The 12,797-nt window shown below is 41.7% G+C and overlaps 1 protein-coding gene across 1 annotated transcript in view; it reads right to left on the bottom strand.

Annotated features, from left to right (window-relative positions):
• Window positions 1–9,146, bottom strand: part of PRDM5 (PR/SET domain 5) — an 89,845-nt gene extending 80,699 nt beyond the window's left edge. The window contains exons 1-2 of the mRNA XM_076337677.1: window positions 8,961–9,146; window positions 3,635–3,718 (exon numbers count right to left, since the gene is read on the bottom strand). Of these exons, the coding sequence (XP_076193792.1) occupies window positions 3,635–3,718; window positions 8,961–9,053 (177 nt within the window). The 5' untranslated portion in view covers window positions 9,054–9,146. The remainder of the gene's footprint in view (window positions 1–3,634; window positions 3,719–8,960) is intronic.
• Window positions 9,147–12,797: the final 3,651 nt, after the last annotated feature.

The following is a 12,797-nucleotide window of genomic DNA, read 5'->3' as shown; positions in this document are numbered from 1 at the left end:
TTAACTGAAAACAATTGTCACTGCAGAAGTAATGAGAGTTAAGTAGTAGAAACATAAGTTCATTTCATTTTCTCATATAAATAAACATGAACATTAACTTCCATTGAAAGACTGATTTCCACGATGTTTCTGTTCTTCTCTGTTTTAACATAACAATGAAGAAAACATAATCTTGGCAGATAGATAGAAACCAAACCTGAAATATGTAACATTCAGCATTACAGAGCGTATTATGTGCCATCCAATCCTGACCAACATTTCTTCACGGTATGTCAGAGTATTTGAAGAAGGACTAAGTCTTTCCAGCCCTCCCTGTTTTAACATTTGCCAAAGTCATCACCAGAAGTATATGCTTGCCACAATCCAATAGTAGTGAAACAAATGCCACTTTCTTGGTTAGGGACAATAAGGAAAATAAACTGAACAGATATCTTCCCTTTGCAAAGCGACATCTGAGCCTCCAGAGGCAAAAACTTCTGTGAACTTTAATACCTAAAGATTATTCTGTTCTTGCCTTAAAGGACTTGCTCTTCCAGCAAATACACATAATTTAAAATTGCTATGCCAAGTATACTAATACAGACCAATGAAGCAGTGTCACAATCCCACCACATCCCACCACACAATCAAGGTGTTAGTGGGACGCTAAGAATAAGAACAAAACCCTCAATTCATCACCAGCAACTAGCTGCATACTTAACTAGCACAACACACAATTCAGTCTGAGAGATAATGACATGGGGGTTGGAGGATAACGGGGAGGTGGGTTTTTTACAGAAAGAAAGAAAAAGCACAAAGCCATCTGGACATTTTCTTGGCTTTTTATTATTACCCCTAACTATATGGTTACCACAGGTTTTGGCTTTTTCCCCCTTCGCATTAGTTGTAAATAAAACATTTCAGCATGTAGCTCTTCACAAAGATAACAGCAAGATCAAGGATACTTCCCCCCACCACCACCCCAATCCTCTGGAATGTGTTGAATGAGCAAGTGTAAACCTTTGACTTCTTCAAAACTATGCAAGTTACAGGCAGACTAATAGCATTCTGCTATATTTAATTTAAACACAAACTCTAACATCCTCAGAACTTTATTTAACAAAATCACTGGACCCAATAAATTCTTTTGGGTTCCATGTTTTCCCAAAGACCAAAAGAAAACAGAATGTGTACAATTCTGTCTCAATGTGACATCTTAAAGATGCCAACTCACAATGCTGATCTCAGAGAAAAAGGAATAGCTTGATCAAAACAGACCACATCACAGACCACACTCTACACAACTAGAAATGTGCGTGGTAAACTTCCTCACAGAAAACTATTCCACAAAATTGAAGCTCAGATCCCAGGCATCACATACCAAGAAAAGAAATGTTCCACTTACGTTCATTTTTACTTGACTTATAAAAAGTCTCTACTACTTAGCCTTCTTTCCAAAGGTGTCCTCTCAGAAAACGCATTTTTTTGACTGCCATCAGACTGTGAAGTCAGGCTTTAGTGTGCCTTCATCCAATAGTCTTCAAATTAATTATTTTTAATATCTTTGGTACAGCTGACTACGCGCAAACTTGGCTAGTTGCTATGACTGCCTCCCACAGTCTCTGGAATAACCATCTACTTGGACTGTTCAACTTTTTACTTTCTGCATTCCTGGTCTCTATTTTCAACTTAAGACTACTCTCAGCATGATTTAAATTATATTATAAAGCTCACATTCAGATCAACTTCAGTAAACATGAACAACTTGGGTTCAAACATTCAGGAAGTCATAAAATTTGGTATGCAGGAATCTTTCAAAGGCTCTCAAAACTAGGTTACAAGAAGATATTATGAAATGGTTTTAGAACAGCTCATAAAAAACTCATTTTCTGATTTGCTATCGATGGGGTCATATTAGTGTCATCAGCAAATGCATGTATGTGCCTTTTATTTTCTGTCCTACAGAAACAGATAAATCTCATTTAATCGTCAGCAATGAGGCATCTGGAAAATCATATGGCTTTCCAACAAACTTAAAGACCTTCTCGTTGCTATAATCCCCCCACCATCCCTTCCAAAAACCTTGTTCTAGCTCAAGTATTTTATTGAGTTAAAATAACCTGCACAAACATCATGAAAAGGCAAGTGAGCCAGGGCACATTAACATGTAGTGTATTCAGCAAGCATCTGTAATAAAAGCACATTGTATTGTTTTGTTTTCAGCTGAGAACAAAGAAGATTAAACCAGTTGCTCTGAGTACATAACGAAAGGAGACAGGGGAACGAATTGTCCACACCTCTCTGGGAAAGGATATTTTGGGCAAATCTCTAGATTAAAAAAGAAAGAGAAAAAAAAAGAAAGAAAAGGGGAAGGCGGAAAACAAAGCCACAGGGATTCACAGACCTGAGTTAACACTCCTCTAGGAATATTTTGCCACTCACTGTACTTACATTGAGTTCGGGTTTAGCATTCTCTCACTCATTGTTCCAGTGTGTAGAATCTATTTATAGCTCTGTTAAGACCATATCAATACTACGCTCTCTTTATAAGCCACTCAGCGATGTTAATGCTAGAGGTTTTTTTTCAAACAAATATTTATTTTGTAATAAATGCACAGACAGTGCTTTAAGCCAGACGTCAAACGTAAGCCTTTTCTGTGCAGTGCCACACAACATAAAAATAACAGTCATCCTTCCACCTCTAACCACAGAAAGGTGAAAAAGTAGGAAATGAGTCCCCTCCTCAGTGTAAAACAGGACTAAATATGCATTTAATAGAAACTGCTTGGCGGGGGGGGGGAAGGAGGGCAGGGGCAGGAAAAAAGGAAGGGAATTCTGCTTAAAGAACTACAGCAGAAAAGAAAGATTACAAAGACGGAAAAGAAGCACCGAAAAGCAGGTGTTTAAAACAAGTTGGAAATGTTGTTACTGAAAGTATTTTTCAGTTATTGTAATCTCCCCAACTGGTAAACTCAGACAGATTTTTACTACAGGCAAACACAGCTATGACAGGAACTAGGATGGGTTAAGAACCTAATTACAAGATCTAGTGTATAAACTACTGTTGCTGCCTAATACACATAAGAAAAGTTTAGAAGAGCCCTGAAACTCATTATGCCTTCATCTGCCAACAGCACCAGGTTTTTATTTTGCTAAAGATGTCACAACTACACATTGCATTACAAAGTTGCTAAAATTTAAAAACTTCACTTACCATACAGTTGCCAAACCCTAGCACAAGTGTCACAGCAGGAAATGTTTTATATTACAGTTGGAGGAAGCTATGAGCTGACACCTGTTGATCAGCATAAATCAGTATCTCAGTAACTTACAATCATCTTCCCATATTCAAATTACTCTTATTGAAAAATGTGAAAATAAAGAGATTATTTTTCACAATGTTGTTATATTTTTATGTTTTGCTTGACTTGATATTTTTCACACTTCTTTGATTAGAAACTATCATTTGCTATTTCTTTATCGTTTTAAAGAAGTCAATCCCCCTCCACCCAAAAAGCATACTTTAAAAGCATCAATAAGTACAAAATCTCACTACAGTATCTTTAAGCTGGGAGGGGGAGGATTTGTTACAGTAAGAACTTGATTCTGAGAACACCTTTTGCTAGCTGTGATGCTGTCACTCTAGACTACTCACTTCCCACATGAGCCTGCAGTCTGTGTTCTCATCCAGTTCCTGCGGCATTCGCTTCTCCCCTGCAAAGGGGCCAAATTTTTCACCCTAAGGAATAATTATAAAAGAAAAAGAATCAGTGAAGAAAAAAAAAAAAAGCAAGTGAATTACCAAACTCCAGCAGAGATACCATTTTTAGCTTCAAATGGAAAAGGACAGTTTTCCCTTGTCATCCTACTATAGGCCAAGAAGGTGCACACCCTTGAGTGTTCAAGTTCATTCCCGTTCTTTTCATAGCTTGGAGAATTCTCTTAAAATCATACCTTTCCTCTACATGCTTATTTCCCCTTTGGGAAACACCATTTTTCTTTATTTTAAATAAGGCTGAAGCGTACAAGTCAAATTTCTTACATTTCTTATGGGATTTTCAGGAAGCACCTTGCAATAGACATCCAACTAAAACAAAGTATTTGGCAAGCATAAAGTTCACATCAGATTTATTTGCAAGATTATTTGCAACACTACTTTTTGAAGTGCCACAAATCAAAACACTGAATAACTGAGGTTTTGATCATACAGAGAGATTTGTTTTAAAATGTAGGGAGTATGCACGTGTCTATGAATTAATGCAAACCTTCATAAACAAAATTAAAATGTTATACCACCTGCTAGTCATAACACATGCTGTGAAAGCATCCATTGATATGTTCTTCTAAAAGTTTTGGGTATCAGTGGGTTTTTTTTTCCCTTCACAGATGTCACACAAGCAGCGGGTAGATTATTTAAATAGGACTTTCTTCTTATACAGGCCTAACTTCCCCCCCCACCCTTGTCCTTACTTGCAGTGACAACCCTTACAAACCGGAATGCAGACTGCTATGTTCCTTTAGGCAGTATTCAGATCAAAAAGCACTACATACTTTTAAGCATTAGAGATGATAACTATATAATGAAAAGCAACTTTGGTGTTTCTTTAAAAATAACAGTATTTTGGCTAATAAAAGTATCGATCTTGTCCACATGTCCCTTACCCCAGGCACATTCCATGATCCAAGAAACAGCCTGCTACATATTTTCTCTCTTTCTTAGTTTTTACACTGTCTACAGATAGAGTGCAGAGGAAGAAGTGGAATGGAAAACTTCCAGGATCATTCCTCTTAGAAACAACCAACCAAATGAAAAAAAACCTGGTATTTAAAATTAATCCTGAAGAGGTAATAAAGAAAGGAAAAGAAAATTGGCATTGCATAACACGGCAACAGAATTGAGGAGCAGTATTTTAAAATGTGCACAACAAAGATGTCATTAGAAAGAACAGCAAAGCAGAAAGTAAAAAGACAAGAACAGCAGAAAACAACTGGAGCCCAGAGCAATAATCGAGACACAAATATGGGCAGTGATAACAAAAACTGGCACTATGGGGCTTCATCTCCTTCACTTCTGACTGATCTCCATACTACCCTTCATTGTTGGGGTAGTGTATCTGATATTCTGACTGATCTCCATACTACCCTTCATCCTACCTACAAAGGAGGTCAGGGTTCCTCCCCTGCCAGCTTTACAAATCCTGGGATTTAATATTCAAACTGAAATTTCCTTCTTCTTTTACCTTCATCATCAATGAAGGTGAAAATAGGTCAATACAGTTATACGTGTGCAGCCATCAACGTTCTCAGTGTATGCTGAGTGCCACCCCAGCAAACACACTGCTGTCTAATAGGGGCCACGCAGGTATTACATGGAAGGCAATTTGCTTAGATTGCATTGTTTGCTTAGAATAAGGAGGAAGAAGAGTCAAGATGGTGGCAGAGAATAAGGAGGAAGAAGAGTCAAGATGGTGGCAGAGGAAATCTGCTCTGGAAACGTATGGTCCTATCTAGCTCAGTAAAGACAAGGTAGGCCCTTTTTGGAGCAGACACCTCCTGCCAGGCTGAACTGGCTTTTCTCATCCACTTAGAAAGCAACAAGGAGTTTTGGTGCAACAAGGAAAGCAGCTCACGACAATTGCTGAGCTCTAAGAGAGGGCATAATTATATCTGCAGAATCTCTCATTACTCGTAGCAGTTATCAAGATGAAAAGAAGCTTATTGGACTATAATCTAGATTAGTTCTATAAAAAGAAAGAGAAAAAAACCTCCATAAATTTAAAATGGAAATTATTTGAAGACATAATGAGTAAGGAACCTGAAAAAGCTAGTTTCCCATACTCACTTCAGTGGCAGAATAACACTTTTGAAGAGGGCATAGAGAAATTAATTTCTTCCTTAACTACTTTAGAGACTTCCACAACCCTCACCTCAGTAATACTTTCATTCTTGCAATCCAAAGGATCCCTAGATACCTTATAAAGCACCTACAGGGTTAATTTTACCCATCACTGAAGCACACATCACCTCTGGGATGAAGCACAGCAACAGCTTAATACTGCATACCTACTCAAAACAAGAAACACCATACATCATTCAGCTACTGAGCTACATTCAGCTACTCAGCTACTCCAAACCAACAAACCTCTACTGCAATATGTTTAAGACCTCCTAGAAGCTCAAAACAATAGCAAAAGCAAAAGGCAAGATGTCCACCTCTAAACGTAAATGTAACATGAAAAGTAGGTGATTCAGACTTCAAAGCACTTTTCATAGCTTCTCAAATTTGGAGAGAAAGCAGAAATTAGAGAGCAAACCCTGATGTCTTGGAACACAAAGGTCCATGGGGATAAGTGTAATTATTCATTTAGCCCTTCAGAGCATTTCCTTCATATATATATATATATATAAATATTTATTAGTCCTAGTTGATAAACGTGCTGTCATATGCCAATATATATTGATCAAAAACATACTAGGACTTCAACTTCGTCTCTGATCAATAAAGTGAGGCATACAACACAGTCTGAAGTCAACCACAGAAATTATTCAAGATATGAAAGGCATATCATTCAAATGTTAAAAAAAAGCTATTTTCAACAGTTGCTCTCAAGAAAGCAGAAGTGACTAATCTTCTTCTAGTTGCACCAAAACACTGAGAAACGTAGTGGCTCTCTGATGATTATACCAAGGGCCTTATGATACTGGTGCTGTAACCAAAGGCCAGTTGTTGGAGAAAAGAAATTATAAGAGAATCACAGCTTTTGTTAAGGTAACAAAACAAAACAAAAAGTTTCCACCTTTTATGATTACAGACAGAAGCTTGAAAGCACAGCCTGAAGGCGCAAAAGCAGATGGCAGACAACAGCAGTTCAAAATGCATTATTACCAAAACTTTGCTAACAGCAGAATTTTCAGAGGCCTACTTCATGATTACTTAGCACTTGGAGAGTTGGTACTGCAATTTCTCTTTATAAGATCATCTGATACGTGTTTTACTTTCAGTTAAGACAACTGCAGTTGTGTGATAGCAATAGAGAGAAAATGGTGCAGTATTTGCTACTCAGGAACATAAGGTCTTACTTCACAATTAAGTGTCATATTCAACACCTCCTCCCAGTCCCAAAGCTCCAAGGAATTAATTTAACAGCTATTAGCTACTGTGTATCATAGCCATGAAGTGTAGTACTGCTGCCTCATTACTGGACAGGAGAACATGTTGAGAGCACTTCAGATGCGATTTTTCTTTCCATGGAAAAGAGTAACACACAGTCTGGCTATATCCAACATATCACCTATGTTATTTACACATCCACCCTTCTCCAAACACCTGTGGCGACACACAGTGCTTAGGTCTCCAACCATTTTTAGGAACACCTGTTATCAACCACTGCCCACAGAGCAACTCAAGAGCTGGCTCCTCAGCCTACCAAAGAGCAAAGTCTACCTGTCAAACGCATACTTCTGATCAGGGCTTTGCATACCACAACTGTCTGTGCTACCAGCACGGAGGATTCACTGCCAAACAAAGGACAAGCCTGTAACAAACACTGTCACCAGACACTCCTAATACAAATAGATCTTACTACAACTGCCTCTGCCTTTACCTTCTGCATTCCACATGCAATACATGTTACGCTTTCAACATTTCAGTTTTGCTAGGATGCCCTGTGTGACACGCTCACACTGGCAGAGCTGCACAGGCAGCTCTGACAGCATATACTTTGCCTGTATAAAGAAAGTTCAAAAGCAACATGGAGTAACTCAGGCAAGAAAATGCTCTATTTTTCCTAGCGTGCAGCTCTAATGGTTCAATTGACAACAGTGTAAAGGAAGGGGGCTCAGACCCTGAACTGACATTCAGAATAGATACTAACATGTGGATGATGATTTCCAGGAGCTTCACTCTAGAGCTTGCTCTATTTCAGAGTCCAGGGATTAAGATATGCTAGTAGTCTACAACCTTCCTTGCTGTGTGAACTCCCCAAGTTTTCAAATCAAAGTTCAGAACCTGAGTGGAAAAAATTTAAACGAAGGGATATAAAATTGGTCCCCTTTCACCCCCCATTAACACTCAGGGGCACCTTAAAAATGAGAGACCCCTACCCCACGGTGTCTAAGCCTGGTTGATGAAACCACTGAAAAATCAGGCAGCCCTCCCAACCCACTCAGAGCCAAAACCAGGACAAAGATGGAAAGCAAAACATAGAAAATACATAGAGCGGTATACTAATGCAAGGTTCATTAAATTTAGGTATGCCTTTATCTGTTCAAGCAAGCCACCTGGATAATTACAATTGGGATTTCAGATAATCAAGAGACTTTCCATTCAATTATGAGGTGTCAAGGGACGTGACCTGGTTGGGGTATGAGACCTGCAGATCAGCTGAATCGCATCTTTCACAGGCCCGGCCTTATCATCCCGAAACGATGAATTAAAGCATCCATCCCACCGAGCCCTCAGAGTAGGAAGGCGACAGGAGCCCGCGACCGACGGGCGGGTACCTCCGCCTCAGAGGCGCACCGCGCTCTGAAGCCAGGCGATAATCAAGGAGGCAGTCCTGTCCGGAGGAGCTCTGCCCTCAGAACAGTGCCAGAAACACAAAGAAAGTTAAAAGAAACGGGGAAAACAAAAAACCCACAGAGAAAACCGTCCGCCGACCCCGCAGGGCAGTCGGCGGCCCGGCCCGGCCCGGCAGGCCCCCGCGCCCCTTCCCCGCGCCAAGCGGCAGGGCCCCGGGAGGCTCCCTTCTATCGAGGGGGGGGGAGGCGGGCGGGCGGTGCCTCCCCTGAGGAGAGGGAGCCCGGGCGGACGGAAGTGGAGGCAGCGCCGACAAAGCGGGGCTGAGGTGAAGTTTGAGCGCGGCAGCCCGGCCGGCGGCGGCGAGGGGCGGAGGAGCCGCCCCGCTCTCCTGTGATACGTGGCAGCGGCTCCCTGCCGGGCCGGGACAGGCCGTTACCCCGCTCTCCCGGCCATCACCCACCTTTTTGACTCTGCGGGCCGTGTAGAGCCCCATCCCGTCCTGCACTTTTGACGACTTCAGGGCAAACCTATCCGGCACGTACATGCCCAGCATTTTGCACCGACTCGGGCCGCCGCCTGCTAGCGGGGAAGAGGATTACCGGGGACTTCCATCCCACCGGGGGAGAGAGAACGAGAGAGAGAGAAAGAGACCGGGGGAGGGGGCAGGAAGAGGGGCTGGTTGCGGGGCTTTCCCGGCTCCTGAGGAAGAGGGGAGGAGCCAGGCCGCCGGCGAGGCCCCCGCCGCGGCCGGGCTGCGGGGCCGCGGCGGGACGGGGCGGGGCAGCGGCCGTTGGCGGGGGCGAGGCAGGGCCCGGCTGCCCGCGCTCGGGGGCTTCGCGCCGTCGAGGGGCGCCCGGCCGCTCCGTGCGGGTTTGTTAAATCGCGTCGTGTGAGTGTCGTGACAGGAAATGGGAGGCCTTTGGGTTTCCAACGCACCCGCTGCTGAGGCCTGGTCCCAACGACACGCTCCGGCGCAGGACACGGCGCTGGCAGCCTCCTAACGTGCCGCCGTGGGCTAACGTGCAAGCGGCGTGCTCCGCAAAGAGGCATAAGAGCGCGTTCCTCACCCGTAGACTGGCTTTCATTTCCAGAGCAAATGGCTCTTCATCACCCAGTTGCGGTCTTATGGTCCGGCACCGTTCTGACCATCGGCCTTCGTCAGCGGGTTGGCTTTTTACTCGGGTTTCTGCAGAGGTGTAACCTAAAGGCAGCTGTGAGAGGGGAGAGGTGAGCAGGCAGCGCTGGGACTCAAAATCTGTGAGATGGAGTTGACTGTGAAGCCCAACAGAGGCAGATGGGCTTCACCCTGTCACAAAAATCCAGAGTTGGTTTTTTTTTTAAGAACTGGGACCTCTCACATACATGCTGAAATACGTATCTGCTGGTACTTACAGATATGACTGCTTAAAAGAACTGGGGTATTCTCACTAGAAACGATACCCAAACACACTTCAGTGCTATGAAACACTTTTCATGAGAACTACGTTTTCTCAGACATCACTCAGATTTATCCTCATTACTTTTGTATTGCAGGAATGGGTGAATCCAGATTTAGATTTTGAAACCACGTAATCCTTCACTTTTGGGGATTGTTTTCGAGGGAACTCGGATAGAATGCCAGAAATTCAGCAACCCTAAAGGAACCCAAACAACACTGTTTTTGTCTAAAGAGTAACTAAGGAAGACATTTTTTACGCTGAGAGTGGTGAAGCACTGGCACAGGTTGCCCAGAGAGGTGGTGGATGCCCCATCCCTGGAAACATTCAAGGTGAGGTTGGCCAGGGCTCTGAGCAACCTGATCTAGTTGAAGATGTCCCTGCCCACGGCAGGGGGGTTGGACTAGATGACCTTTAGAGGTCCCTTCTCTTACAAGTACCCAGCAGGGGCATTGTATCCTGATTAATACCACACACAATCTAGTTTGAACAGGGAGAAAGAAGTTAACACTTTAGCAAGTTGCTAACATCACACCAGTACTCTTTTTCATACAACCACAATATCCAACACTGGAACTTTTTCTAGAAAGCTGATTAATTTCAGTTGGGATTTCAGCCTGCATCATACATATTGTTGCTCTTGAAGTAGTGTTGTGGCTGGATAAGGGATTTGGTTACATCCGATTATGCAATTAAAAGCAAGTACGAAGGCATGTGAGGCAAGCAGAGGGAAAAGGAAAAAAATTGAAAAAAATGCTATATTTATAGACATTTTAGAATTGTGCTGCTAATGTTAGTAATTAGACCACTGGAGTGTAACAAGCTCTTTCTCTTAGTATTCTTCCAGAGACATTAACAGATGTATAAATGTAGAAGTTAAGTATTAAAATCTTCTAGTTCCCACCAAAGTATTAGAAAAATTTTGTATTGGTGTCAGTTGGAAGGAATGAAAAAATGTCCAGAATTTTAGTTACAACATGACAATGAACAGATCATCATAAAAGTCTGTGTATTGTTTTGGATCAGTTGGATTTCTGCTGGTCCATAGGCACGCATCTAGGGAAAAATAAAATAAAAATAACTAAAACAGGGCTAGCTGAACATGAAACTCCCTTTGACTACTTTCTATTGCCCTTATATATTGTGCACAATGATGCCATGTTGTGTTTAGTATCTACAGAGTCACATGGTAGATATCATAAAGCTTTTAAAAAAAAAACAAAGGTAGTGTATACTCTCGCCAACACACATGTATATACACAAATACAGTGCTGCATGATATCATTCATATATGAGCAACTGCTCTGGTAAATTAGATGAAGCCCTCACTTTGACAAGAAAAACAAAAGGAAGAAAGAATCCAACAACATGGTTGGAAGAATGACTTTGGGAATTAAAACAGACACACAGGTTTTACACCTAGATTGATAGCCTGGACACTGACTGTTAATTTAGTAAAAAAGAACACAAATGGAGTATCTAGTAAGTAAGAATTCTAACACCTCATAAACAAATAAATTGAACAGAGAGGAATTAAGTTGCCTGGGCCAACTGCTTCAGTTTGAAGAGTAAGAGCAAAATTTAACTATTCTTTTAATTAAGATCCAGCTCCAAAGCTATCCAGCTCTATTTTGTAGACTAGAATACTTTCTTGAATGGAGGCCAATCTGTCTTAATATATATCAGATTAAAATGTTGGCACCATTTTCCCCATCCCTGACCTTTTCCAAGGGCTATGAATATTTTAAAATCATTTTCCACTTTACAAAGGCCTCAGTATTTTTCTCTTAAAAAAACCAGAAAACTTGGGGCTGCTTCATTCTGAACCTTAAAAGATTACATTTAACTTGACATAAAAGAAATAGTACAGCATAATTTGCAATGCATTTACATGTTTTGTTTTTAAGCTCTTGAAGTACACAAGACTAATTATTTTCACTTATAAACTTCATCCATTATTATTCCAACATGAAATGCAGTTACCTGTATCTCATTCAGTTTAAGCAAAACGGGAAAGATGCTATAGCATTGGAGAAAACAGACGCCAGTCTCTCCTTTTGTAGTGTAATGGGTGTTGTGACGTTAATTGGATATTCACAACTGCCTGGCCACCTGTACCAGCATTTGGGTTTTTTTAAATTTAAATTAATCAGCCATTGACCATAAGGTCTTATAAATGGGCTTCACGTGCTGTTGGCGTTGGTATTTGTCCTTTCTGGTTCATACAAGGGCCACTGGGGGGAATAAAGTCAGCGCTGTTGAGCATAAAAGCTGACAAGTGCTACTCGAGCAGACATGTATGTTACAGCTCTGTTCTATTTTGTTCTTGCTGCAGTTGCAAGGAGGGTGAGGTCTGAAAGGTCCAAATGAATCAAATCGGACAGAACAAAGATGAAAGACGTCGCATCATGCTGAATGTATGTTCATCACTAGTCAATGGCAAGAGTGGAGCCCTGTAAGTTTCAACATAACTGTTTTGTATTTGGTACATACGTAGCATAGGTGCATGTAGCCTCCAGTAGTCCTCTGTTTGTCATGACAAAACTGATCGCAGAACACACCTATGCCAGCATCGCCTTCAGCTGAGGATGCAGCATACACCAGTGAAAGGAATTTGCTTGCTGACATAGCTAAGTCACCTCTAAAGTGACCAACTGAACCAGTGAACACACGTTTCTGTTACAATCATTGCAGATACACCAGGGTTTGCTGGCATAGCTGGCAGTAATTTGGGCGCATGAAGAACTCAACCATGTGACACAACTATACTGACAGAACTTCAGTGCTGACGAAGTCTCAGACTCGTGAACCATGAACCCCTTACCAGGCAGAAAGAAGCGCTTCCAGGGCTCCCTCCACAC

The sequence above is a fragment of the Aptenodytes patagonicus genome, chromosome 4 (assembly GCF_965638725.1).
Source record: "Aptenodytes patagonicus chromosome 4, bAptPat1.pri.cur, whole genome shotgun sequence".
In the NCBI taxonomy this organism is placed as follows: domain Eukaryota; kingdom Metazoa; phylum Chordata; class Aves; order Sphenisciformes; family Spheniscidae; genus Aptenodytes; species Aptenodytes patagonicus.
This window is presented reverse-complemented; position numbering and strand designations above follow the sequence as displayed.